This window comes from Pollachius pollachius, assembly GCF_949987615.1.
Source record: "Pollachius pollachius genome assembly, chromosome: 19".
NCBI lineage: Eukaryota > Metazoa > Chordata > Actinopteri > Gadiformes > Gadidae > Pollachius > Pollachius pollachius.
Window position 1 is genome coordinate 16,109,004 of NC_136952.1, and position 27,870 is coordinate 16,136,873.

Here is a 27,870-nt window from a genome sequence, read left to right on the forward strand (position 1 = left end):
CAGCGGTGACCGCGGCGCAGCCCTTCCGTGGCGCTTACATCCCCGGTGGAAATCAGGCGTAAGTGCTGACCACTTCCGAGGTGGTGGTCCCTCGGCAGCGAGGCTCCGGCGGGAGACAACCCCGGTCAACAATCGCGGGCAACAATCACTTTCTCCTCCATGTCGTGGTTCAGTCTTCTTCAGATTGATGTGGACGTGGAAGAACCAGAGACGTCGGAGAACCCGTCGCGGTCGTTTGAGATTCATAATATCTTCTGGAGGCTCACACAGCTTTGGCCGTGATAATATATATTATATGATATAGATATCTATGTATAATATGATATTATTTAGATATAGAGCTCCAGGACTCCAATATTTACAGAACATGGCTAAAGGCTGTGTGCGCCTCACCATTACGATACATCCACTGTAAACAGAGCGCATGGTACCGTGGCTGCAAGCTGCTCAGGGCCACACCCCCACCCTCCTCCTTGACCCGCCTCTCTCCTCCTCATTTGCATTAAAGCTACAGACACCGAAATGGCACATTTGGGGAAAGCTCAGTGTGCGACTGGCTTGTAGTGGCTGTAATTCTGCACTAGAATAAAAAAGTAGCATGCCTTGGGACCTTTAACAATAATGGACTGCTTATATAAAAATGTAACTAAAGAACTGTTACTTGAATTGCAAAATTCACGTATATCATTGTTTCCACTATATGCATCTAGCAGCGGCAGTACCAGGTGCATATAGGGGAAACAATGCTGAAATATGACCGCCGCTGCTGAATTTCTTTTTTTTAACGAGGTGAGGAGAGCTTCAGCTTATCTCTTTAAAATACAAATGTTATATTATTTTGCGCTACGCAAAATAATATAACATTCCGTGCGCTACGGACGCTGGATATGCGCTTCATATCCAGGTCAATTCACACACTTCTTGTGAGTAAAGCATATAAACGGAGAGGAGAGCTCCGTCTTCTCTTTAGAAACAAATATTATTTTGCGCTGTGGACGCTTCATATCCAGGTCAATTCACAAACCTGTGAGTAAAGCATATAAACGGAGAGGAACTTCCGTAAAGTTGGAAATAAATTGTCAGATTCTGAGTTTGCGGTTCAATAGATCATCAGTGAAACATTGTTGCGACACAATTGAGTGTAGTAACCCTAGAGAACCAGCTACAGCATTGTTTTCATCCAAATAAGCCGTATTTAGCGAACGGTGAATTATATTGGCTCCTATGAGCTGTCGGCTTTCAGCCGCGAGCTCAGGGTCCGTCTGCAAAGTGCAAAACTGACGACCACAATGGTAAAATTTCAACAGCGTCGCCATTATTGACTCTAAAGCCCCAAAACTTGTTCCATAGAGGTATTGCCTCTTTATGGTCCTACCACAACCTTTAGTTTTGAAAAATGTATATCTTCTTACTTTCGATGATTTTTTATTTACCAACAATTTCAATTTCAACCATTATTGACTCTAGAGCCCCAAAAGTCGTTCCATAGAGGCATGGCCTGTTTATGGTCCTACCCCCCCTTCCACTCATACTGCACAGTTGTTGTGATGTGCAGAATGTTATACACTTGGTCTCATGTGCAGGATGTCTTGCACTTGGTTATGTGAAATTTGTGTACCAGTTCTTTTAATTCCTCTGAAGTGTTTTTTACCAATTTATGCCGCTTTTCTTTTTTTTAATTTTTTTTGAAGAAAAATTTTGGTTATAAATAAATAACCAAACCTTTAGTTCTGAAAAATATATCTCTCCCTATTTTTGAGGATTTTCTATTTAGGAACAATTTCAATAGCGTTGCCATTATTGACTCTAGAGCCCCACAACATTTTCCATATAGGCATGTGCTCTTTATGGTCTTACTGCGACTTTTAGTTTTGAAAACTATATCTCTACTTATTTTAAAGGAATTTATTTTTAGCAAAACTGTCAATATAATTTTTTTTAAGCAACAATTTCAGTAGTGTTGCCATTATTGACTCTAGAGCCCCAAAACTTGTTCAATAGAGGCATGGCCTCTTTATGGTCCTACTACAACCTTTGTGATGGGGAGAGGGGATGGAGTGGGAAGATGCATTGGTTTAAGGCACAGACCTTTTCGATTGTTGTAGTATTTGTGTTATGTGATTTTACTGTATAGGGTGGTTGTTGATATAATATATTTTTTGTTGAATAAATGTAAATAATTGTTTTAAAGATTATACTTGTAATATGTTCAATTTCTCCATATTTCCCCTGCTCATTAGTGTGCACAAATGTACTGTATGTACACCCTTCTGGTGCCGGCAGCCACATGGAAACCTCCCGGCAGGGTGCGCTTTGCAAGCACAAAAAAAAATTTGCGAGCAAAAGGGGAAAAAACTCTATCGTTACAAAAAAAGAGTAGTCTGAGTACCTTGACGTGTTACTTTGTAGTGCGGTTCTCCACACTGATAATGATATTGCCAATTGACGTTTTCTTTTTTTTAACTTTTCTTCATGTGTTTGCATCCTTACCGTCATTGAATGTACGAGGGGGACTGACAAGAGAAGAGGATGAATGTAGTTGTGTACCTTCCTTGTCATCCAAGAAGTGCTTTGAGTGACCAGATATGTTCGAACGGCACCATCACAAAACAGATACGTTTAGCGTAGTAATAATATTTATTTAGAACTTAAAAAAAATAAACATGAACAAAGTACAAATTTAAAGAAAATTAAAACACAATGCAGGAATACACTAACCAGAGGGGGACATAAGGGGGGCAATCAACAATACGATAAACTGTAGTATGAACCAACCAGAATGAAGTAATAAACGTGTTTTGATCCCAGGCGGCGGTGGTGGAGACGCACAGCCCAGGCCGGTTCTTCGTCCACGTTCAGTGCCGTGACATGGAGGCCGCCCTGCAGAAGGTCAGCATGGAGCTGCAGAACGCCTCCAGGGGCTGGTTGCCCGCCTCCACCTACCTGCCCGACCAGGGGGAGGTCTGTGCCGTCCAGTTCTCCATGGATATGGTCAGTGGCGTGTCCCGACCCAGTTAGTTGGGCCGGCATAGTGTGCCCAGGGGGGTGAGACTGGAGACGCTTGAACTAGCTGAAGTAATTCATGGATTCACTTTAACGATAAAAAAAAAAATCCATGCCTTCAGATAGAATAATGTTCACTGTGACTGATTTGAAGTTAATCAAGAGATAACACAGGTTTTTGTGTAACTGGCACATGTTTAGTACTGGCAACTCAATCCTATTCCTTTTAGAAATGGTACCGTGGCCTGGTCCAGTCAGTACCCACGGACCAGAAGACTGCCAGCATCCTGTACATTGACTTCGGCAATGAGGAGGATGTTCCCTTGGCCAGGATCAGACCTCTGGATCCAAGCATCTGGCCCATCCCTCCCTGCGTAAGAGCCAGCACACACCATTCACCACCGTGTTGAAATTCTCACTATGGATTTCAGTATTTCAAACAATGTGTTTTAAGAGGTGTCTAGTGCACCTCTTAAAAGCACAATGAACACAAGGAAACATGCGTCACCTAGCCCCGGTCAGGGGATCATCTGGCAGACAAAGTTACCTTAACGGCGCTCACATTACTGGGATTCCCGTATGGGGATTTCCCACAATTTTTTGTGGGACGCTTCGTGCATGTTCGTCATTACGCACTAACGTAGCCCTTTGTGTTCTGCCTTAAAGGGGACATATTATACCACCAGGTGTGAGTGTGATTAGCCTTAGAAGCCGTTTCGAAAATCTGCCCCATAGGACATCACTAGTGGGCGTGTCAACCTAGATCTCTGCTGGATAGATGAGCAACGTTTACTTCAGTCCACTGGTTAGGCTGGTAGAGTGATCTATCCAGCACAGACCTAGATGGACACGCCCACTAGTGATGTCATATGGGGCCGATTTTAGAAACGGCTTGTAAGGCTAATCACACTCACACTTGGTGGTATAATATGTACCCTTTAAAGCAATGCACTGACTCGGAGAGCTGCTCCCTGTCAGTGATAGATGTTGTTAAATGTATATTGGCTTTAAAAACATTAGCGTTATCGCGGCTGATTTTATCGAGATGGATATTTAATATGGATTTCATCCAGCCCTGCTACGAGTTGAAAATTTCAATTTCAAGCCCAGAACAGAAATCACTCTGAGCTATACTCTGATTACTGGAGTTTGTTGAATGTCGTAAGGCAGCAACCTTATTTGGAAATGAAATGCTGGCCAGCCAAGGCAAGACTTGCATCCATTGCGAAATACTAATTTTATGTCCAAAGAATAAAAACCCATTTACCCATCTCCAAAATCGTATTTGATCTGTGTAAGAAAAATGGATAGAAATCTAACTTGGAAAAAGTGATACAATAAATGTTCCCACAACATTCTTGATCACCCAGCCTTGAAGCCGCTTTTCGATGGCGGCCACCGGAATCCATTTTCTGTTGAGGACATTACTGCCACCAACGGCTCCGCTCCTTTGCTATGATAGGCTACCGAGTGCTGTGTTGCCGGGGTAGTGCCGGTGACAGGCATCTGGACAGGCAAATGCTGTGTGGTCGTGAATCAACTGTTGACCGAGCAGTTGGTCACCCTCCATGTGCTGGACGTCGTGCAGAGTGAGAGGGTCCATGCGGTTGATATAATGGTCCCTGCTGTAGGTGAGTATGTTCTGCAGTGTTGCCCAACCAGGGGATCAGAAGTTCACCTGGGCATGCCCGTTATTCATATGGTGGTTGTGGGGAAAATGCAGACTTCCAAGATATCAGATCATGCAGTTTTGATTTCAGGTTTCTGGGGTGTAAACTTGTCACCTTTCGGCAATATTCCCAGTTTTATCTCAAAATAGACTATTCACTTGGATCTGCAATAATATATAATGTAGTCAGTAGGGTTGTAAAGATACACCAACTCACGATTCGGTTTGTTTCACGATTTTTGACCCACGGTTCGATTCATCCCACGATTCTTTTAAATTTAAAAAGCATTTTATTTAAACCACACTTGTATAACAATTAACGTAATGTTCCATTTAATAACAAATAATTTGGAACACTGAACAGATTTGAACAGAAAGAATACTATTAAAGTAGGCCTATAGCAAAATGAATAAATAAACAACCAAAGATTGCAGTTGGAAGATGCTTTCAGGTAGGCAAAAACCCTCAACTAGTTTTGTGGTTTAGGCTAACGTATTTGAAAATATTAATGGCAAATAAATAATAGTAATTTGAATAGTTTGGTAGCACTAACCAGCGTTCCCGCTAGAAAAACCGGTGCCGGTCAAAGTGACCTGCATAGGTTTCGTTTTCAGTCAAATATCCTGTTATCGCTTCTTATTAGGCTATGTAGCTTAAATAACGACATAATCAGGCCGTATAGAATGCAACATGTTTAATAGCCTAACTTTCAAATAGATGGGAAAAAACATGAACGTCTGATTCGCAATAACGAGGCATAGTGTTACGAGTAGCGTATGTGTGGGCGCGAGAATGGCTGTGTGTGTGTGTGAGTGACGTCAGCGAGTGAGTTGACGAGCGAGGAGAGCGAGCGGTAGCATGTGTGTGTGTCAGTCTAGTGAAGAAGCGAATGAGTTTGGTTGTGTAAAAGAACAAAGTACCCAGCCTGTCAATAATCGGTGGCCGCTTCATTTTGACCTATAAGCAGACCAACCGGTCAAGCACACAAAACACTAGAGACAGGGATCACACAGGCTATTTTTGCGCACTTGGCCACTCTGGATAAAAGTCATTCATATCGCATATGAGGACTTTGCAGGCTGTGGAGAAATGCAATCCTCCATAGCCACGGAGCGCTGTCATCACAGCGAGGGCATCTCATCGCAGACTTATGGCATCGATAAGAGGAGCGGTGTCAGCAGAATATTATTTAGACAGATTATTAGCTAATTTCAATCTGACAATTTGACCGGAGAGATACAATTTTGACATTCAATTTTTCTATTACCGGACAACGGAAACCCTGGCACTAACAGCTCATATCACGTGGTTGGATCTTGACTGGAAGGATAATGGGAGTTAAAAAGGGCGTGTTGCGCTTCTGCCTTCTCACACCGCGAGACAGGTTCGTGGCTTTGAGTGTCGCGATTTCGGTTTCGATACGCATATCGTTACAGCCCTAGTAGTCAGACATATATAATAACAATCTTAGCCTTTCACTGCAAAAATAAGCACTTTTAGAGGTCCTACAATAGTGACCGGTGAAGCAAATAAGGCCTCGTCACTGATATTAACTGCTTCATATAAATGGTTCTGACAGGCATTTTGATGCATCTTGGAAAGGGCACCTATAGAAAATATACCTGCTGTAAAACTTTTAACAAAAATGACTGTCCGCAAACTTGCATTTGAAATGTTTGCTTTAAACCTTTTTTCTCATCCCTTCATGAAGTCTACCTGATAAATCAATCAATGTTTATTTTTTACTGCTCCCTCTCAACTTTGCGACTAGGCAAGAGGCTGAGCACGTTTCTGGTTGACCAGGGATATGCCACACACGAAGGGGTCGCTGCAAAGCCAAGTGAAAAAGAAATTCGTAAGTATTGAATTCAGAAAGAATATAACTAAGCTTTTAGTTTGAGTTACAGCTTATTTAGATGGACATTTCGGGTGCTGTGGTTGAACTACTTTTGAATAGCAATTACGATATTTACCTTTCCAAACGGACTGTTTGGTCTGGACCATACAGTTTGAAACTGTACATTTTATCAATGTGATGCTTTTTTGTGGTTCGGTTTTGAAAACTGTCAGAAAGGGTCATATATATATATATATATGTATAATTTTTTCATTTTATTTAAACATTGCTGTGACCCTCAGATGCAAAGTATTGGCGTTTAATAAATCCCAGCAGTAAATTTGAACCAACATCACCGAAAATTTACAGTTTGGTTACCATTCGATGTGTTGTGGGTGTCTCAGACGGCTTGGTTAGCGCGTCGTTGGAGAACTTTAGGCGTCTGTCCACCGGGAAGGACGAGAACACAGAGGCCTGTCCCCCGGAGCCCCTGAGCCAGTGCGTGGGAGACTGCTTCTCAGCCTTGGTCACCCAGGTCCACTCCCCCGTCGACATGATCTGCCAGAAGGTGGAAAATGCCAGTAAGTACTAGAGATGTTCAGATACCAGTTTTTTCCTTTCCGATTCCTGAACTTGAGTATCTGCCGATACGAGTATATGTCGATACAGAATCTAACATTGTAACTACTAAAAGCTCTTGTTCTTATTGAAGGGTTCGCTTAAGATGACGGCAATGTATAGTCGGTTCACTTACTGTCTACAGTTTTCTTTTTCAGAAGTAGATCATTTATAATCTATAATTATAATAATACATTTGTAATCTTTTAGTTAAGCATCCATGCATCCATGTTTTTCTGACTTGGTGGCTCGAATGCACGTAGGTCGGAAATGATGCGTTTCCCATTCCGACTTTCCACTTCCGACCATAAGTGAACGCAGCATAACCCTGCACGTGTTTTTGATGTTCTTTGCCTGTGTGGTAAATTAGTTCACTTTAAGGTATCGGATTGGCGCATGGACTTGCTTACTCGACAATACCCGACACTGTGTTTTAGGCATTATCAGAGGAATTTCTGATACTGGCATTGTTATCTGGCCGCATTTTTCTGTCCAAGCCCGGCCCGCGTCCGACAGTGAAGTAACAGAGCCCGACCCGAGCCCGACAGGCATCAGGATATATATGTCCGAGCCCGACACAGTTAGTCTATTTTTCTCATACTAATGACACATGCACGTTTGTGTGTATGAAAGCACGCATTTATTAACCCATTTGTACCGGATGCTGTGCTGCGCAACATTGCATCTACCGCCGGTTGCTGTGTAGCGCAGCTTTGAATCTCCTGCCAGCTGCTGCGTAGCGCATTATTGTTGATTTGTCGTCATTTTCATGACAAATGCAGCATATAATGCATTGTCATTGGTTCAAATACGCAAGAGGTGGGTCTTGTTTTCTTAAAACCATGTGACCAGCCAAACGTCGTTGGCTGACAATCCCGTCAATCATATGACGAATGGCTGCGATTGACGAGTACAGCGACGGCAGCGATTTGGAGTTGGGAGAGAGTGAGGAGTTTGAGAGGGAGGTGGAGGTAGAAGGGTTTGTACTTGACGATCCTTTGGATCGAGCCCAGGAGTGGTATTTGTGGATAGAAGGAGAGGAGGACGACAACGACTTTGCTGGATTTCAGGGGGACTGGAAGACGGATGGATACTTGCCCCGAAATCCCAAGCAGTTCACTCGCAAACCGGGACCAAAGAAGCCGATTGCCGTGGGTGAAATCCCCCTGGACGTATTTTCACGGATATTCACTGATGAACTTTGGGACATGTTGGTGACCCAAACAAATGTTTATGCTGATCAGACGCGCGGCCAGACCCCATCAAACTCGAAGTGGAACCCCGTCTCCAAAACCAAGATGAAAACGTTTGTCGGGCTCTGCCTCACTTTGATGATCTGGAGGTAATGATTTGTATTCTTGCGCTCTCTTCCGAGTTCCTATGTCTTACGGTAGCGTTAGCGCACTGAAGTCTCCATCATGTCCAATAATGATAGTGGTGCTATAGCCTTCTGCTACTATTAATATAATAATGCCATAATTATTAAATACCATAATAAATAGCAGTGTTGGGCAGTAGCTTCACTACTTGTAGAGAAGATAGTAACTTACTACAATCCTCAGTAGCTTGGTGGTAGCTTCACTTTATCCTGAATCAAGTAACTTGTAATAGCAAAACTCCTTTATTGATCAAGTAGCCATAACTATTAAATAGCATAATAGATAGCAGTGTTGGGCAGTAGCTTCACTACTTGTAGAGAAGATAGTAACTTACTACAATCCTCAGTAGCTTGGTGGTACCTTCACTTTATCCTGAATCAAGTAACTTGTAATAGCAAAACTCCTTTATTGATCAAGTAGCTTGGCCACACAAGATACGATTCCCTGGGGAATTTCTCTGGCTAAACACAGCACAACCATTTGTAGTATTGACAATATCCCTGCAACATACAACATACAACAAATATGATGGCAATGCTAGGCATAAACTCATTAATCTTATGTGCATTTTCAGATATCTCCATCTCCAAGACAACATGGACCCTACTGTGGACAAGTCTGACAAGCTCTGGAAGCTCAAGGGATTCATGGACCTCCTCCTTGTCAGGTTCCAGGATCTCTACGAGGTCAATAGCTTTGTGACCATGGATGAGTCCATGGTCAAGTTCAAGAGACGCCTGGCCTTCCAGCAGTACCTCCCCATGAAGCCAGTGAAGTGGAGAGTAAAGGTGTGGGTGATGGCGGAGAGCAAGACAGGCTATGTCAACAATTTCCAGGTGTACACGTGGGCCCTTCAGGGTAAGGCTGAGAAAGACCTGGCCAAACCTTATTTTGGAACCAACCTATCCATTTATATGGATAACTTTTACACTGGTGTACCATTGATGGTGGACCTCAAGATCAGGGGGGTACAAGCTTGTGGGACGGTGCGTGCTAATAGGAAGGGCCTCCCCAAAAGCAAGGACCTAACAAAGCAGACTGGCATGAAGAGGCACGAATACAAGGTGGCGCAGCAGGATGACCTGACCTTTTGTATATGGCAGGACACCAAGGCAGTGATGGTCCTGTCAAACTTCCATGACCCGACAGTTTTTGGGTCAGTGTGAGGAGGAAGGCGAATGGTCAACGCCAAGCGGAGGTTCACGTGCCAGCCTGCCTTGCTGACTATCAGCAGCACATGAAGGGGTAGACCTGCTGGACCAGATTGTGGGATACTACTAGATCCAGCATAGGTCTACAAAGTGGTGGAGGAGGCTGTTTTTTTATTTTCTTACGGTGGCGTGCTACAATGCCTTTGTGGCTGCCAGGTCTGCAGGAGGAGCCAACTGGAAATATAGGAGGGGCGGCTACAAAGACTGGCTGGAGGATCTGACCATGCAGCTGATCGTGCCCGTCACCAAAAGAAGTGCTCCCCAGGTGCTCCCCACCAGCCCAACTAGAGCTTCTGCTGAGCATGACCTGGTCCAGATAAACCAGAAGAGGAAGACCTGCAGGGAGTGTTCTCTGAAGCGCAGCGGCACCGACGTGCGTCCTGGGTCCACGTTGATGGGGTGCAGGCAGTGTGACCTTCCTCTGCACCGCGAGTGCTTTGTGCACCACATCCTTCGCCAAGACTGATTTGTTGTGTGTGTGTGTCCTTTCCCCACACTCCCCACTCCTTTCCCACCTCTCTCTCATACCAAGGTGCCTTGGTCTGTGTTGGCATGTTTTAAAATGTTATTTGTTATATAACGTGTTATTTGTGATATGTTATATTATCATATAAAATATTTTTCCTTATCAATCTGATTTTGAGATTTTTTATAAAAATGTGTTGGTATGTAAGTGCTAAGGGAGCATGTTTTAATACAACCTGTGAGTCTTTTTTCATAGACGTGACAATTCAAACGTGACAATTGACAATTCCTTTGGATTTTTCAGAAAACCCTCAGGAGATAAGGATATTTATATCTATTATACATAAGTTTTTATAGACGTTTTTTGCAGGCGTTTAAGGAGTAAACAACTGCAAGGCATTTAGAAATATCAACAGATGAGTGCAACAAGCTTGCGTTAACAGCGAGCATTGTCTATGCACTGCGCGTGTGCGTGCATGGGTATGTTTGATCACTGCATGTGTTTGTCTGTCTGTGTGTTTGTGACGTGTTTGATGCACGCTTGTTCCGTTGTCACAGGAAGATGGCTGTTTAAGTCCTATTAAAAATATATTTTAATCACACAAATATCCTTTGAAACAAGTGAAACAGGCGTAAAATAAGCTATTTTAATTGTCCAATGTCCTACGCCTTTTGTGCAGATGTGACCGGGCCCGACCCGAACCCGAGCATAATTTCTAAATATTTGTCCGAACCCGGCCCGTCTAGTCCCGTCCAGCTCGGGTCGGGTTTCCATGCTCTATTGAGCACTAAGCTAACCCTCACAGTAGAGCTGGGACAGTCTTTAGCTCTACCTAACCTTCACAGTAGAGCTAGGCCAGTCTTTCTTAAGTACTTTTGAGTAGAGCTGGATAGCCATCAGTAGAGATGGACAGTCTTGACTGTAACCACTATTTAACCATCAGAGAAGGGCTGGCATTATTTGGCCGTGCATTCTTTTTTCCTCCAATTACTCCATTGGGGGCTGAATGCTTCCGAAGCTGGCTGTAAAAGTTTTAAATGTTTGCTTTTCAGGTGAGATCCTGGAACTTCAGAAGAACCTCAGAGACCACTGCAGTCCGATCCCAGCTAGCCTCAACTTCAGACCGGCCCCTGGCACTGTCTGCTGCTCCCAGTTTTCAGGTGAACCCAGAAAGCTGTCCGTTAGCCATGATCACTTGTTGTTACCCTCCATTACTAGTCATCACTTACTCAGTTCATTGACAGCTCTCTGTTAGCCTCAATCCCTAGCTGTTACTCTCTATTACTAGCATTCATTGAGCCTCCAACATTAGTGTTTTTTGTTGTTTTCTGACTGTTTTATGCCCAGATGACAACCAGTGGTACAGGGCCCAGGTTCTGGCATACTCCTCAGAGGATCGGGTCTGTGTGGGCTATATAGACTTTGGGAACTCGGAGGAGGTGGAGCTCGTGCGTCTGCGGCCGATCAGTGCCCCTCTGGTAGCACTGCCCATGCAGGCCATCCCCTGTTCCCTAGCAGGTACTGAAAATACACTGGTCCACACTACTTTGGTGCCAATATTAAACTCACCTGTTAGCGCTTTAAATACTGTGTGTTTTTCCTTTTTACGTATGTATATCATGAAATGTCACCATCTGGCAGAGCTCCAGCATGTACTTGAGGGAAGAAACAACGAAAAATACCCCGTATCTCATGCATGTATACAAACCTCCCCTGTGCACTTCTCCTCAAACAATAGTCTTCCTGGCATCCTCTCTAACCCTGCCCCTCACCTCTAACCTCCCATTACATCTAACCCCGCCCCTCAAATCTAACCCCGCCCCTCAAATCTAACCCTGCCCCTCACATCTAACCCCGCCCCTCACATCTAACCCCGCCCCTCAAATCTATCCCTGCCCCTCACATCTAACCCCGCCCCTCACCGCTAACAACGCCCCTCTCATCTAACCCCGCCCCTCCCCTCTAACCCCACCACTCACTGCTAACAACGCCCCTCAAATCTAACCCCGCCCCTCCCATCTAACCCCGCCCCTCACACCTAACCCCGCCCCTCACACCTAACCCCGCCCCTCACATCTAACCCCACCCCTCACCTCTAACCTCCCATTACATCTAACCCCGCCCCTCCCATCTAACCCCGCCCCTCCCCTCTAACCCCACCCCTCACTGCTAACAACGCCCCTCTCATCTAACCCAGCCCCTCTCATCTAACCCCGCCCCTCTCATCCAACACCGCCCCTCTCCAACACCGCCCCTCTCCAACACCGCCCCTCTCCAACACCGCCCCTCACCTCTAACCCGTCCCCTTACCTCTAACCCCGCCCCTCACCTCTAACCCCTCCCCTCTGACCCCGCCTCTCACCTCTAACCCCACCCCGCCCCTCCCCTCTGACCCCTCCCCTTACCTCTAACCCCTCACCTCCGACCTCGCCCCGTCAGGAGTGCAGCCGGTCCGGGAGGCCTGGGACGATGACTGCACCTTGGTCCTGCAGCAGATGTTGTGCAACCGCATCCTGAGTTTGCGTATCGTGGGGAAGAGTAAGGGCAAGGCCCTGGTGGGGATGGTGGACCAGGCCAGCGACCCCCAGGCCGACATTGCCGAGCTGCTGATCTCCATGGGCTACGCTGCTGCTGCCACCAGCCCCCTCGACACGGGGGACACGGACGCCCCTGGAGTGGAGGGAGCAGCAGCCAAGGGTAGGACACTGGTTGTTATGGTGGTGGTTCTTGGTGTAGAGGATAGGGGTGCGATTCTCATCACAATGTTAATAAAGTTGTGTAAAAGTTCTGCATGTTATTGTGTATGCTGTGATCAGCACTGTGGGATTTTCCATGGCTTCACTTTACCGAACCAGGAGTCTAGACCCATGTCCTGTGGAAAAGTCCTACACGTTTATTTTTTTTTGAAAGGGTGATAGGTTTGCATGGCTGCTTATATTAGAGAATAACTGAGTGTGACAGTTCCCCTTTTAAAGCAGAACCAAATCTCCTTTCAAAAATTCTTACTGGTACGGAAGAGGATTAGGGCCACATATATAAAAAAAAAAAAATCTGATTTTATTCTCAGAATTCTGAGAAAAAAGTCAGAATTCTGACTTTAATCTCAGAAATCTGACTTTAAACTCAATATTCTGACTTTAATCTCAGAATCCTGAGAAAAAATGTCTGAATTATGACTTTAAAGTCAGAACTACGGGTACCTGTAAGGACCAACCTCCGTGGGAGAGACACTTAGCTTTATGTAGTAGGAGGAAGAAGAAGAAGAAGCCATTTCGTTAATGGAAGACCAAAAGGTGAGTGAAACTAGCACCAAAACAACACATGTTCCAGTTTCACTCATCTTTTGGTCTTCCATTAACGAAATGGCTTCTTCTGGAACCCTTCGAACCCGCAAGAAGTCGCTAAGGTTTCCTCCTACTGCATGAAGCAAAGTGTCTCTCCCACAGAGTTTGGTCCTTACAGGTACCCGTAGTTTTGACTTCAGTCAGAATTCTGACTTTAAACTCAGAATTCTGAGAAAAAAAGTCAGAATCTGAGAATAAAGTCAGAGCTTAATTTTTTTTTTATGAGTGGCCCTAATCCTCTTCCGTATACAGGGCTGTCCGTTCTTTATGAGCAAAAAGGTTTTGCTGCATCTGTGGGATGGCTTGGGTTCATCGTTTGCTGACTTTTGCAAACTCAGACATTTTGCCAGGCCACCATTGTAAATAAGAATTTGTTCTTAATGACTGTTCTTAATGACTTTATTAAGGTTAATCAAACAGCCCTAAAAGACACCTGCTGTCTTATATTCATTTCACTGTGATTTGTATTTATTCATGCCCATCCTCAAACTCTGTCCTCTCTTCCAGTATGTCCCAGTATGCTTTCCTCTGTTGATCCAACCTCCAGTATGCATTCCTTCTCAATTTATTGTATTCATTAGTTTTTTATTGTGCACATTAAAGCATTTTGTAAACACTGTCTTAACATAATATCGGTATAAAAAGAATAACCTTTTTAGCGCTATATTTTCAATGCAGATATTACATTGTGTTTAAATGTCTCCAGAGGAGGCTGGAGAGGCCCCTGATCCCTTTGTGTGGTCTTCTGTTGAACTACCCTGTGACGGCCCCACGGGGGCGCTGATGGTCAGCTCGGTGCAGAACCCTGGAGAGTTCTACTGCGTTAGATCTGAGCCTGAAGGTACAGTAGTATGGGTTGTATAATGGGTAATGCTTTAAGCCGAGGACTGTTGGGGAAAATGCCATGCCGGGACTAACCAATAGGAAGCAGGTATTTTGTGGTTTCCCGCCTTTTTAAAATCCCTTTCAGTTTGTTTTCTTTTATCTCTCTTTAAGGGACATTGATTTGTGTATTTATGGTTTATATGTTCTTTGTCTTCATTGATTAAGAAGTAATTTGGAGTAAAATAAACCAGTCTTATGGCGGTGAAATCTTACTAACCGAATCTTGGATTCAGTGCAGTTTGACTGCAGTATATGTATCTTCAAAGCTCCAGCAAACATGTACCTGTGAACTGTAATATGTTGTGCTAATACGAGGAAGCTCACCAAGCTGTGTCGGTGTTTCAGTGCTCCGGAGGATGGAGGAGCTGGGCCCTGAGCTGAAGCAGCACTGTGAGGGGGAGGCTTCTCCATGCCAGGCCGCTGTAGGGCAGCCCTGTTGTGCCCTGTTCTCTGGTAGGATCAATACTCAAATACTCAACAGCTACCATCACAACCCTCTATTAACACTTTCCGTCAGTGCTCTCCACTCACCAATATAACCCACTATATATATGTATATATATTATTATTATTTATTTATTTTTACACAACAATAACTCAACGTAATTAATTTAATACTCTTCCCAGCAATATAATAAACCCTTTCTCATATGCTATTTTTAATTATTTATGTATCAGGTTTAAGGCACAACACAAACGCATCAGAGCACATATGCAAATTTAACCATGACATAATTTCCAAGTGTTAAAAAGATCACATAAATAGTTACTGCCTTGTGAGAGTGATGACAGATGGAATGATTGAACACATTTGAATAAGATGAGGAAGAAGGAGAAGATGCAGTAAGTGGACCTTGACAGAATAGTTTTGTTTATTGAGAAGATACTGGAATATTGTCTGTGTTGTGTCTCCGGCTCCTCCATGGATGTCTAGGCGACAATTGTTGGTACCGGGCCCTGGTCAAGGAGGTGTTTGAAGACAAGGTCCTGGTCTACTTCGTGGACTTTGGCAACTCTGCTGAGGTGCAGAAGAGCAACCTCAGAAAACTCAAAGCTCAGCTCCTCACGCTCCCCTTCCAGGCCCTCCGATGCTGGCTCACAGGTGTGTGTGTGTGTGTGTGTGTGTGTGTGTGTGTGTGTGTGTGTGTGTGTGTGTGTGTGTGTGTGTGTGTACTTTAAACTGTATATAGTCTTCTATTGCTAAAGAGTAGCCAGCCCAGTTGTTCCTTTTTGTCTAACCTTTTATCTTGTTTTTGTGGTAAAAATCCAGAACTGTACACGAAAGCCATACGATACAGAAATGCAATGATAGTAAAGTATTTATTTTGTAATAAATGGCAGTGATGACGGTTTTAAATTGAAAGACCTCATTTGCATGGACAAGGTTGCAGCCTATATCCAACAGGTACTGTAGCCATCACGTGATTCCTCCTGCCCCCAGGCGTGGAGGCGCTGGGGCCCCCGTGGACCAGCGAGGCCCTGCTCGGGTTCCACACGGCGGTGAGCGGGCAGCATCTGAGCGGCCGCGTCCTGCAGCTCACGGAGCGGGGCTACGGCCTGGATCTCACGAGCGGAGGTCAGAGTCTGGCGGCCACGCTGCTCGGCCAAAAGCTCGCCAGGCTCCCCGGGGAGACCGCCTCTGCGCAGGCAACCGCCCCCGTAGCCCCCCCTGTCACGGCCAGCGGCACGCACAGCGCTCACCCGCTTGCTGCCGTCCAAGAACCGGCCGCCATGGTCCCCGGGCTGTCAACGCCTGCTCAGCAGAGCCCCAGGGCCCCTCCGAGGAAGGGGCCTTTGAAGCCCGCGCCAGCAGCACGTGAGAACGTTTATTCAAATTGTTTCAGGGTCGTCTAACGACATGCCGCCACTCAGACATGTTTGGTATTGTTAAGGCGAAATGTCCCCAGCAGCGCTTGTGCATTGGTTTGCATTATGGAGGTCTCCCTCCATGCATGCTATTGCATTCATAACATCTGATTGGCTGACATGGTCCCCTGCTTGTTGAAAGTGAATTGAAGGGGTGTTTACACCGGACAGGGCTCCTTAGTGACAACAGTGGAACTATTTTCTGAAGAGGGGCTTTGGTTCTCATTTTGAATCTAAAACATTTACTTATTTCTTGGTACGCTATTGGCCGTAGTTTTGTTCTACTGCTCTGCAAACTATTCAATCCATATCCAATAAAAGCAAAGGTTTGAGTTGCTAGGCAAAGATTCCTGATGACTATCTTATCTTGATTGGCTCAAAAAATCAAAGCATAATCAAACCGCGCTCCGCTTCGTGGCGCCGCCAGTCAGTAACTCATGGTACTGATTTGAATCACAAATGCTGGATTGAAAGTGCATACTCCATATAAGTACACACTTTTCATATAAATAGTTACTTTCTAGAAACGTTAGCTTGAATCGCTTATCGTTTATGCCGTTAAACTGAGAGACCGTCGGTTGCTGAAACTGGCAGCTGACTGGCGGGGCTGCGTAGTAGAAAGAACATTTTGGGCAGATTATATTTAAGGTCTTGTTCAGTGTTTAATAATCTGTAACATTAACACTTAAAAAATACTCTACTCTACTCTCTCTACTCTACTCTACTACTGTCTGTACTATTTGTCGTGCCAGATTTCCTGTCAAGGATTCACATACAACGGTACTTTACTAATCCAACTGGGTTGTTATCTTGTTGTATCTTGTTTTAGTGGCGTCTTTCCCGGTGCACTGGAAAGCGGTGGAGCTGCCCAGGGAGAGCTTCCGTCCTTGTGTGGCTGCTGTCATCAGCCTCACGCTGTTTTACGTTCTCAGCCCCACGAAAGGTAGGAAACCCCTCAATGCTGGAGGTCCTTGACACAACCACTGGCTTATATGTCCCCAATAACATTTAATTTTATTTTATTTTATTGTACTTTAATTTATACCTTACTTTATAAGTGTTTCAGTGGAGATACGTGTATGTTTTCTTAAGTTTTAAAATTCTTCTGCGTTGGGGTTAATGGTTTGGTTACTTGAAAGTGGTTAATTGTGTTTAGTGGAGGAGGAGCGTCGGCAGAGAATGATGAGGGAGCTGGCGGAGTACTGCAGCACCAGACAGGCCTCCCTCAAGTCCTCATCCTCCCCAGGCCAGGAGAGACCCCGCAAGGGGGCTGCATGCTGCGCTCTGTTCTCTGGTGAGACACACTCACACACACGTGCATTCCTAGGTTTGCTTTGATTCCCTTCATTCTTATATTGTCGACGATTAAACTTTTAGAATGAATTCAGATGCATATAATTAGCCCCTCATCAATAGACCCCTTGATCAGATTTTGACAAAAAAATAAATAGATAATACACATGCAGTGGCATTCCTTTTTACAAATACAACTTAAAAAAGGCAATGGCCAAATAGAGCCAGTGTAAAAAAAGTAAGCTTAACTTCTTATGTTCAGTGTGTTTATTTAGCAATCAAAAATTAACACAAAACATTACAATGAAAACATTACATTTATTTGAAAAGAGTGAATACAACTTAATACATTATCAGTATATCATCTTACTACAGGCCTATAGTGAAATGTTCCCTTTTCCATGTGAAATCCATTGGCTACTATACATTGATTGTAAGTGCTGTGTCCAGTTACAAAATAGTGCCCAGACACCAGATTATCCGCTAATGGTGTTTTTTTAATGATCAAACACAACTACTTTGTGGTAAAAAACAACAAAGGACGACATAACGTGGTTCCTACTAGAACATTTTAGTTTGTTCCTGATTATTTATGGCCTATAGTTCGGCAAGTTTGTTATTGATATGTTTTGGACTACGTGTGGAACAGTTCACAAAATTCAAGGTTCTCGGTTCGGCATAGTATGTCTTTGGTAAAGCAGGGGGTTACACAAGTGCCCATAACTTGTGCGTATGTATTTATGTATGAAACAGTCTAATTGGTTAAAACCAATGTTTTCATTTTAATAAAAAACTGCAGTATCACGTATGTGCTGTGCGGAAGAACTTTTCGGCGGATGAGAACCACGTAAATTCCAATCAGTCGAACTGCTTTGAATTTATGGGGGTTCTTCAAATGATCATGAAACTAAATTGATTTTTTTTTACATTGTGCAAAGTTTTAATTCAATTGCACAGCTGGAGCTATTAAAGAGCATTCCAAGAAATGCCCTATTGTAGATGACAGAAGTTAAGAACTATATTTATATTACCTTGGTATATTACCTTAGAAGCATGTTATTATTAGTAGGTAGACCTTTTGGATTTAGGAGGAGGAGCACAAATAGTTAGTTCGAGAGGAAAGATTTTGAAGCACTAGTGGTAGAAAAAACAAAGTTGTGTGTGGGCTGGGTCACATGACTTCTCACATGTTTAAATGCCTCACCACGTCTTTACTTTTGGTAGGGGTATGGGTTCGGCATTGTGTATATCATCATATCTCCACATACTTTCACAGTACTGTAATGGATGAAGAAAATCCTCCCACACTTAATGCTCCTGTAGTGAAGTTATTTTACCAAGCGTAGTCCAATATATGGGAATTCCGATATATGGGTTGTTGAAAAAAAAAGTCCAGAAGGAAGGGGAAATCCCGTGTTCAAACAGCAGGTATCCTTCAGACCTGTGAATACAGGTAATCATTAGCTGCCTTCTTCACACCTCTCTTGCATGCGGACATACTTCCTAACAATCCCCTTTCTATCCTTAATATACCTCATAACTTCATCCGCCTTTTATCAAGCTCACTCTGCAGTGCTCTTTTGTATCTCTCGCCTTTTAAACTCGCGCAGCTTGCCCACTGCATCCGTCCGTTAATGGATGACGGAAGGCGTGGCTGACGGATGGGGGAGTAGTCTTTGCAGAGACATCTGTCAGCCAAGCCTGAGTAGTGTCACAGTTCATAAATTTGCATACGTGATCTGATTGGATGACAGATCCGTTGCTGCCTGAAAAGTTGAACATTTTTCAACTTCTTGATGGAGCCGATGCATCCAACGGAACGGATGGATCCACAATGCATTGCGGCTCCGCCCCATTCAAAGTCAATGAGATCCATCAACGGACGGATGCAGTGGGCAAGGGGTGTCATCCTCTTTGTCTCTGTACTTTTCTGTTTGTGTTGCAAATGTTTTCTGATTTGTCAATTTCCTTGGAATAATTGGTCTATTTGGTCTATTTACTAGCTCATTCTCTTCCACCGTGTTCCCTCGCGCTCTTTGTCTTCTTTCTTTCCAGTCATTTCTTCCCCTTCCTCTTAACCTTTGAACCCCTCTATCTCCTTATGTCCCACTCTTTTTCCTTTCCTTGTCTTGCTCTCCTTTTCTCTTTGTATCGCTCTCCCCTCCTGTCCATTTCTTTCTTCCCCTCCATCCTTCTCCCATTTCTCTTTCCGAGCCATCTCTCACTCTCCTCATCCCCTGCAGTCCTCTTTCTTTTCCCTTCTCGCTCCTCCGGGAACCCCACCTGCAGTAGCTGCCAGCAACACAGTAATTTGCTGTCTGCCAGTAGAAATAATGACACAGCCGGCATGCAGCCATGCGCTAGATCAGCCTCTAAACACTGGAGCCTGCCACGCATTCCGCAGCGCTCCTAACTACCAGGTTGGCTTTATAGCAGTTTTCCAACAGTCTCCTGCCAAGCATTTTGGGAAGATGGAGGAGGTTAGGTCGTGTGTGTGGGTGGGTGGGTTGGTTTTTAGGGTTGGTTAGTTAAGGTAAGGCCAGGGTTTAGGTGGGTCACTGTCCCCTCTAAATATCTGAGTAAAAGCAAAGAATCAGGGGAAGACACACAGAAGGATAGGATATGATTCTTGCCAGAATCGCCTGAAGAGGTATACGGCAGGGGTTCGCCAGTTGTTTTATTCAGTCATGTGACACATTTCTGTCGAACCAAGTCATCATGGGTGACACCAGCGTGCAATGTGTTTGGTTGCTAACTCTCTCCATAGGTGACCAGACCTGGTACCGTGCCGTTGTCCTTGAAACGACTGAGAGCGAGGCTAGCGTGCTCTTCATGGACCATGGCAACTGTGAGACAGTCCCCTACTCCAGCCTCCGCCCCATCCCGGATCATCTCCTCCTCCTGCCCTTTCAGATCACCCGCTGCTCCCTCGCCGGTACCCCCACCCCCACCCTGCTATCAGGCTATCCAGAGTCAATGAAAAACATTTAGTTGATATTATTTTAAAAGTTCATCGAATTTGTAGGTTCAAAGAGAGGTACTGTTATTTACCTTTGCATTTAGGGGCTTTTGGTGATGCTTTTATCCATGCCGACTTATATTCATCCATACATAAACACATCGACGGCGGAGTTGACCACGCAGGGCGACGGCCAGCTCGTCAGGGTGAGGCGTCTGGTTCAGGGACACCTCGACACTCAGCTACGAGGAGCCAGGGATTGATGAGCTACTGCCGCCATGCTTTGCATCATAAGACCGCATGTCAGAATCGAACTTGGGTCTTTACAAGTTTTATTGCCTACATGGTTGCATATTAATGGATTGAGTCACTGAGCAGCCCTTCTTGGGGATTAAAGGAGACATATTATGGTGTTTCCTAACAAGTAAACATAGTATATGAGTTCCTGAAAAAATCCACATCCATGGAGGAGAATTGATTGTTGCCGATTGCGGACTCCTGGAGCTCTATTAATAATAATAATAATAATAATAATATAGGTATTTATAATATTATAACTAATATCACGGCCAAAAGCTATGTGCACCCCAGATGATATTATGAATCATAAAGACTGCGTCTGAAGTCTCTGGTACTTCCACAACAAGTAAAGACTCGTACTTGGGGTTATCTCGGCCATGGTTGAGAAGTATTAGGGAGAAAGGAACTTTGGCCTGGACTCTCTGAAGTCCATATTGAACCACGACTGGGAGGAGAAAGGGAATGTACTCCTGCTGAGCTGCAGGGCTGCCGCTGAGCTCCCCCCGCCGAAGCTGCTCGTCCGCTGTGTCCACAAAATCATAGCTATGCTCTAATTGGAGGGGGGTGGGGAAGTGGGAGGTAAAATTCAACTATGCCCCCTTCCTACGTAAGAGGGGGCGCCAAAACTGACTCGCTCATTTGGTAACTGTAGGCGGGGTGCTTTCAGAAGTGCATATCTCACTCAAACAGTCATGTACAGACTTTTTTCAAAGTTTGTATGCGTGTGGGAGCACCAGAGACCCAAAACAACACCCCAAATCCCAGTAAAAGTGTTGTTTTCATAATGTGTCCCCTTTAACCTTAGAATGTGGGTTGTCTACGCTTGCATTCGTACAGGTATACGTCACACATAAAGTCACAAGTATGTAAAAGTTTCAATGGGCATTACATTTGGCAAGTAAACCTACAGACTGAAAAATATGCTTATTATTGAACTGAAATCATTCAATATTAGCCTAACATAAAACATAATCGTATGGAAATTATATTTACATATATGTGTTATTTCTGGTGGCAGTGTTTGAGAGATGGGGAAAATTGTAGTATAGCACTACGATTTGTTTGGGAGGATGTGTGGAGCTTTGTCTGGATGAGGGGATGAAAATATTTTCAATTCATTATCAAATCATTAACTTTTATTTATTGGCAGGCAACATCTAACATTTAAAATTGATCAGACATGTTGAGCCATTTTAACAGCACTTAGAAATGGCCTCGAAGGTTCTTCTGATAGGCCTTTATAGAAGCCACGATTGAGAACAAATATCTGCTGATAACGATCTGTCCGCAGTCGTTTGGAGCCCCCTTAATCAACAGTATGTTCACATACGTGATTTGACAGGCAAAATGACTGCAGTTGGAACAAATTTATTTCAAATTCATAATAGTCAATGATGAGAGAAAACATGCACAGTTGAGATGGATCAAATATAAACTATGGATGTTATTCAAATGAGCCAGGCTATGATTAACCTCCTGTGACTCGTCTGTAGGTAGGGAGCGCTTCCCGCCGGACTGCCCCGCCAGCGTACTCATGCTGCTCAAAAGTGTGCTGGCGGACTGCGTCACGGCAACCGTCCACACCTTCGACGGCTTCACCAACCGGCTGTCAATCAAGCTGCCCCGTGAGATGGGCGGGGGCTGCCTTGGTGACCTCATCCTGTCCCATTTGGAGCCCCTGACTCACCCAAAGAAAATAAATAACCAGGCCGCCGCCACCACCACCAAGGATGGGGGACCTCAATCTTCAACCCCCAACAGCCATACCACCATCACTAAGGTCCTGGAAGGACACCCCACCAGCTCTACCACCATCACTAAGGTCCTGGAAGGACACATCACCAACTCTACCACCATCAAAAAGGTCCCGGAAGCACTACCTACCAGCCCTAACAACACCCCTCAGGTCCTCGAAGGAAACCCCACCAGCCCTAGCACCATCACTAAGGTCCTGGAAGGACACCCTACCAGCTCTACCACCATCACTAAGGTCCTGGAAGGACACATCACCAACTCTACCACCATCAAAAAGCTCCCGGAAGCACTACCTACCAGCCCTAACAACACCCCTCAGGTCCTCGAAGGAAACCCCACCAGCCCTAGCACCATCAATAAGGTCCTGGAAGGACACCCCACCAGCCCTACCGCCCATCAGGTCTTCAGAGAATGTCCAAGAAATGCGGTGTTGCTTAAAGGTGAGTGAGGTCACCCTGGCATGGTGGCGTGTCCTGTGGGTGGAACACGTTCTTCACTCCGCCACTTATTTCTATACCAGTAGTCATACCTAAACTAGAACCAAACACTATCATTGAATCACCGCTCCTGGTGTCGGCTGGAGAGGGAGGAAGGAGAGATGGATATAGATACTTTAATGGCCCCAAAGGAAATTCTAATTTTTCAGTTGCATAACAATTCGCAGGATGAGTGAATATATATCTTTAAAACAAGTTAAAAGAAAGGTGGTGGCTGGGGGGGTAAGTTATAATACAATCAGTTTTCTTATTACATTCCTCAAAGGTAAATACGTTTTCGATTCTACTTTTATTTGATGCTATATTATTTAAAGCATTAAACCAGAGAAAGGTAAATATTCAACGAGGAAGACCTTTTTTTCTCTTTTAAGAAAAGACTCGGGAGCAGAATGCTTATGAATCTGGACCAACATGTGAAGCCAATAGCAAGAACTTGTCCCAATCGTGAATATTACATGAATATTTCTAAAAACAAAGCATGTTCTCTGTGTTTTGGCCTCCCGTCCACACCGAAACGTCCTCTTAGGTCACTGAAAACTGCCTTTTAAAGATCCTTCCAGGGTGGGGATTTTTTAAAACTGTTTTGTGTGAACGGTAGAAACAGGTTACAGAAAAACGCAACCTTACCTCTAGAATTGATTCCCACATTGACGATGCACCAGAAGCTTACAAACAATGGTGGCCTACTGGTGTGTTTACGTGTGGAACTGTTTAGTTACATGTTTACCAATCCACATTGCGCTGCTTGATGACTACACTGCCGTGCAAACCCGTATGAATGCACTACATTAATTGTCGTTTTCTCCGCTCAAGAAGGCGCCCATCAATGCACATGCTCCTGATGTTGTCGCACCCACTGGCCTGACATGCTGATATGAGAGTTGTTGAATTGTTTTTTTATGCATTGTCTTGTGGATGGAGATAGTGGAACACCATTGATGTGAACAGGAATACTTCTTTTTTTTACATTTTTAAATGGCTTGGTATTGCAAGCGGTTTAGGACAAGCAGTAGGTGGGGATTGTTACTTTCAGCGGTCATGTGAGTGACATTCTGTTTTTCATGTTATGTTCTAGGACCTGAGGGTTCTGGCTGTTGCTGCAAGGAACTGAAGACGAAGGTTGGCCGGTTGACTGTTCTGTGTGGGAGAAAATACATTCTCTTAATCTTAGTTCTGATTTTAATGGTGGACTGCACGCATCTTATTTGTAAATGTCAAACCTTAATGTGAGGGCAATTATTTGTTCAATTGAATGCCATTTAATGAAAAGGGCATGTTTTATACTGGCTGTTTTCAATAACATTGACAGTACTAAATGTGTTATAATAAATGTTTAAATATGAAATGAAAAGAAGCAATAGGTGTTTGTACTGTCTAACTGTTCACAGATACAGCTTCATTTAAAGGTTTTGCCGAGGTCCAATTGGATTGTATAATTCAATTTTATTCCCTAATTTCTTCCAGATGGATCGTCTGGAGCAGTTGATGGAGAGACAGATCGTTGTCCTCAATAAACTGATTGGGCTAGCCAGCCGCGAAGTGACCCCTCAAGTATTCAACCTCCTAAATAATGTTTGATTTTCGTTTGAATAGACATATATTCAGTTTTGTAGACACCATCACAGAAAGTAATCCTGTCCAAGTTTGAAGCGGATGCTGGATTTAAGCCATGCACCAATGTTATGCTGTTGGTATATTTAATTCGGTGTGTGTGTGAACAAAAGTATCATTTAAAATGTCCACAATTGTGTGGAATGTTTGTATTGTTTGAGTTCTACATGTTGGAGTTGTAAATTAAATTTGTCATTTGATTGAAAAAAAAGTTTTGGTGGAATGATTTTATATTACTAGAATAAGGATACAAATAGAACACATTCATGATAACTGAAAATTACTAGTTCTGTTTAGACACTAATTCCTGATGGTTGATAACTGAAATTTGATTTGCCTAAAGGAAAAAAACGAAAAAAATATTGTACTATTTAGCTAGGGGAATGTGTGGATGGGCAACGTGTCCATGGGATGAATAGTTTTTCATACAGCCTTGATCATAAAAAAATTGTCTTTTTTACAATTGTTAAGTTTATTTCTCATTATAAATCTTAGTGTCTGGCTTGTCAGGGACAAATAAGGCAGGTAAAAGGAGTGGGAAGACCCTCTACCAGCGAGCACCTCGGAGGTGGGCAGGTAGGAGGGAGGGGAGGTAGGAGGGTCCTGTGCAGGTACGAGGGGGGGAGGTTAGGAAGGTCTCGACCACAAGCAGAGCGGTTTGGCTGAGTGCGGGTTCAGGGTGTGGATCTCGTATGCGGAGCCGTGTGTGGCACATCGACCTCCTATTCATAAGATATTGACTTAATTGCGTATGGTAAGATGTTTTTATACATTTTTTTGTAAAAACGAGTAGCCACTTGTCTATTCATCTTTAATTGGTGGCTGCTGTCCACGATTAAGTAAAACGTTACTTGAATATATTGACACATTCTATGTTGGATTACCTTTAGCCAAAATGTACTAGAAAATGACTGGGCTTTACTACGCTAAGGTCATCTTGATGTAAACAGGCTTCCAGTGCTCAGGAATTGTCCTCTTTTAAAACCTCTATCTCAAACCGGGCATGACCCTTAACCTTACGTAACCCCCCCGGCAAAGGCTGCACTAATTCAATAATTGGCTTGGCTTTGTTGCCACTTAAAGAAACATGTTGTACCCCTGTTCTAATTTGTGGCGCTAATGTGTGAACAACTGTTAAGATATTCCTCAGACAATTCGGACCATGGGCTAGGAGTGATTTCAAAGTGAAGATGCCATAGTTTGTATGAAGCGGGTCCAAAGTGTTAATAATAATTAGTAATTATAGAGCACGCCAATTGAAGCTTTTTCTGACTTGTTGATATAAAACAAAAGCGTTTGGCAGTTTCAATCTGATGAGAGGCATTGTTCAAACTTCATATTCTGAACCCGTGGACGGTGAAACCTCGTTTAAACCTTCAATTATTCTTTTTAATGTTTTTAGTTATATTATAGTGTGGCGTAGCCAGACTGGAATGCAGAGCAAAATAAATTAGCTCCCAGAATTGTTCTTGGTCCTAATTCTGTGTGTGTGTGTGTGTGTGTGTGTGTGTGTGTGTGTGTGTGTGTGTGTGTGTGTGTGTGTGTGTGTGTGTGTGTGCGTGCGTGCGTGTGTGTGTGTGTGTGTGTGTGTGTGTGTGTCTGACACTTGTATCAGGGAAGTCCTGATACCAGTGTCAGATACAGGCATGAGACCTAATACGGACCAAAGCTTATCTTACACTTGGCGTTAACCACACTTTGCTCAACCTCCAGCCTGCTGTATGTCCCTAAACCAGTCATCTTCTGAAGAGAAGAATCCATGTGAGGGAGGGAGAGAGTGGGCCTGCTGAGAGATGAGGAGAGTGGCTTTGGAGGTACTAGGAAAGGAGTGAGAGGGTGAAATGGAGGGACGGAGAGGCGGGGCGGGGGGGTGAGAATAGAAGGGAGTAAGAATTTTGTTTTGGGCCAAATGGAATGCTTGTGAAGATCGAGCCAACTTTATTTCTTCTGTTGATGTATTTGTTCTCTCCTCAATTGCTTGCTTGCCACTGTGTGTGTGTGTGTGTGTGTGTGTGTGTGTTTGCAAATGGATTTTCTGTTTTGTGTCATCAGAAAGCCTTAAGAAAGCCTTGCTGTGCAGCTGCTAGACCATAAGCTAGAGATATGATTTTCATTGACTAGGGATTTATTGTAGGACTATCAATGATCGGGGTTCTAACTGGAGAGAGTGAACGCAAACAGTGTGTGAAGAAATTCGATTTTCCGACCTGCAAAAGTAATGCAGACACAGCCAATGTCTACCTGTCCCTGTTTATCTGTATGACGCCCACACACGTGGACACGGAGGTATATCATAGGTAGCACCACGTTCTGTTTCCCCACCTGTTGTAAACACATCACAATCTCATATCACATTCTCCAGTGAGACTAAACCAACACAGAATGCTGGCCCATATCGTTAGCCTCATGGCATAATTGCCTAAGTCACATTTAAAGGTCCATTGGGCAGATAGTGATTATGGAATGTAAAAAGCACTCTGATTGGCTAAGGATATAGCCAATGAGGCACAGTGAATCAGCAGCGTTAGGAGGAGAGTATAGATGTATGAGTATAGATAGACGGTTTAGATATCAGACTATGGCCAAAATATGACTTAGGCAATTATGCTATGAGGCTAACATTATGGTGGAGTGTATTTGTGTGTTATAAGTAAGACAAAATACAGAGAAGTCTGCTTAATTTTCCTTTTTACATTTGTTTATTTGTAGTCTACGATTATTATATTTGTTTGTACCAAGTACAAATGTAAACCTGCCCAATCAAACAGATCAGAATCCCCTCTTCAGTCACACCATCAAGTGGCCCTTCACAGGTCTCCACGGTCCTGAGATAACCTTACATCTGAAATGGCTGGTGATTCTCTAACTGTTTTTCAAACGCTGTGTTGCCCCCCCACCAGAGGGTCATAGCAGAGCGCCGAGTGGTGTATTGAAAAAGAGTAGTGAAATAAACATGGTGATGTTCAAATGATGATCCAAATGGAATGTCAATCTGAGTGTCCTGGGCCAAAGGACCTTCCCCAGGTGGGTGACAGCTTGACCAGGTCTGGAGCCCTTGCTCCCTAGATTCTGTTGTTGTGGTTGGGTTGAAGATGGTGATGCAGTAGTAGTAGCTTCAGAGAACCCTGCTCTTCCCGCCTTTAGCTCTGATTTACGCTACGGGAACCCCAGCCCGT

At 44.1% G+C, this 27,870-nt stretch overlaps 1 protein-coding gene across 1 annotated transcript in view; it reads left to right on the forward strand.

Annotated features, from left to right (window-relative positions):
* Window positions 1-27,627, forward strand: part of tdrd1 (tudor domain containing 1) — a gene marked incomplete at both ends in the record, with an annotated part of 37,203 nt that extends 9,576 nt beyond the window's left edge. Inside the window, 19 exons of the mRNA XM_079756853.1 lie at window positions 2,809-2,991; window positions 3,234-3,377; window positions 4,466-4,634; window positions 6,445-6,528; window positions 6,915-7,091; window positions 11,237-11,344; window positions 11,532-11,702; window positions 12,624-12,881; window positions 14,235-14,369; window positions 14,759-14,866; window positions 15,348-15,515; window positions 15,855-16,229; window positions 17,109-17,222; window positions 17,436-17,573; window positions 20,340-20,507; window positions 22,325-23,026; window positions 24,159-24,202; window positions 24,548-24,634; window positions 27,595-27,627. Of these exons, the coding sequence (XP_079612979.1) occupies window positions 2,809-2,991; window positions 3,234-3,377; window positions 4,466-4,634; window positions 6,445-6,528; window positions 6,915-7,091; window positions 11,237-11,344; window positions 11,532-11,702; window positions 12,624-12,881; window positions 14,235-14,369; window positions 14,759-14,866; window positions 15,348-15,515; window positions 15,855-16,229; window positions 17,109-17,222; window positions 17,436-17,573; window positions 20,340-20,507; window positions 22,325-23,026; window positions 24,159-24,202; window positions 24,548-24,634; window positions 27,595-27,627 (3,366 nt within the window). The remainder of the gene's footprint in view (window positions 1-2,808; window positions 2,992-3,233; window positions 3,378-4,465; window positions 4,635-6,444; window positions 6,529-6,914; window positions 7,092-11,236; window positions 11,345-11,531; window positions 11,703-12,623; window positions 12,882-14,234; window positions 14,370-14,758; window positions 14,867-15,347; window positions 15,516-15,854; window positions 16,230-17,108; window positions 17,223-17,435; window positions 17,574-20,339; window positions 20,508-22,324; window positions 23,027-24,158; window positions 24,203-24,547; window positions 24,635-27,594) is intronic.
* Between the last annotated feature and the right edge of the window lie 243 nt (window positions 27,628-27,870).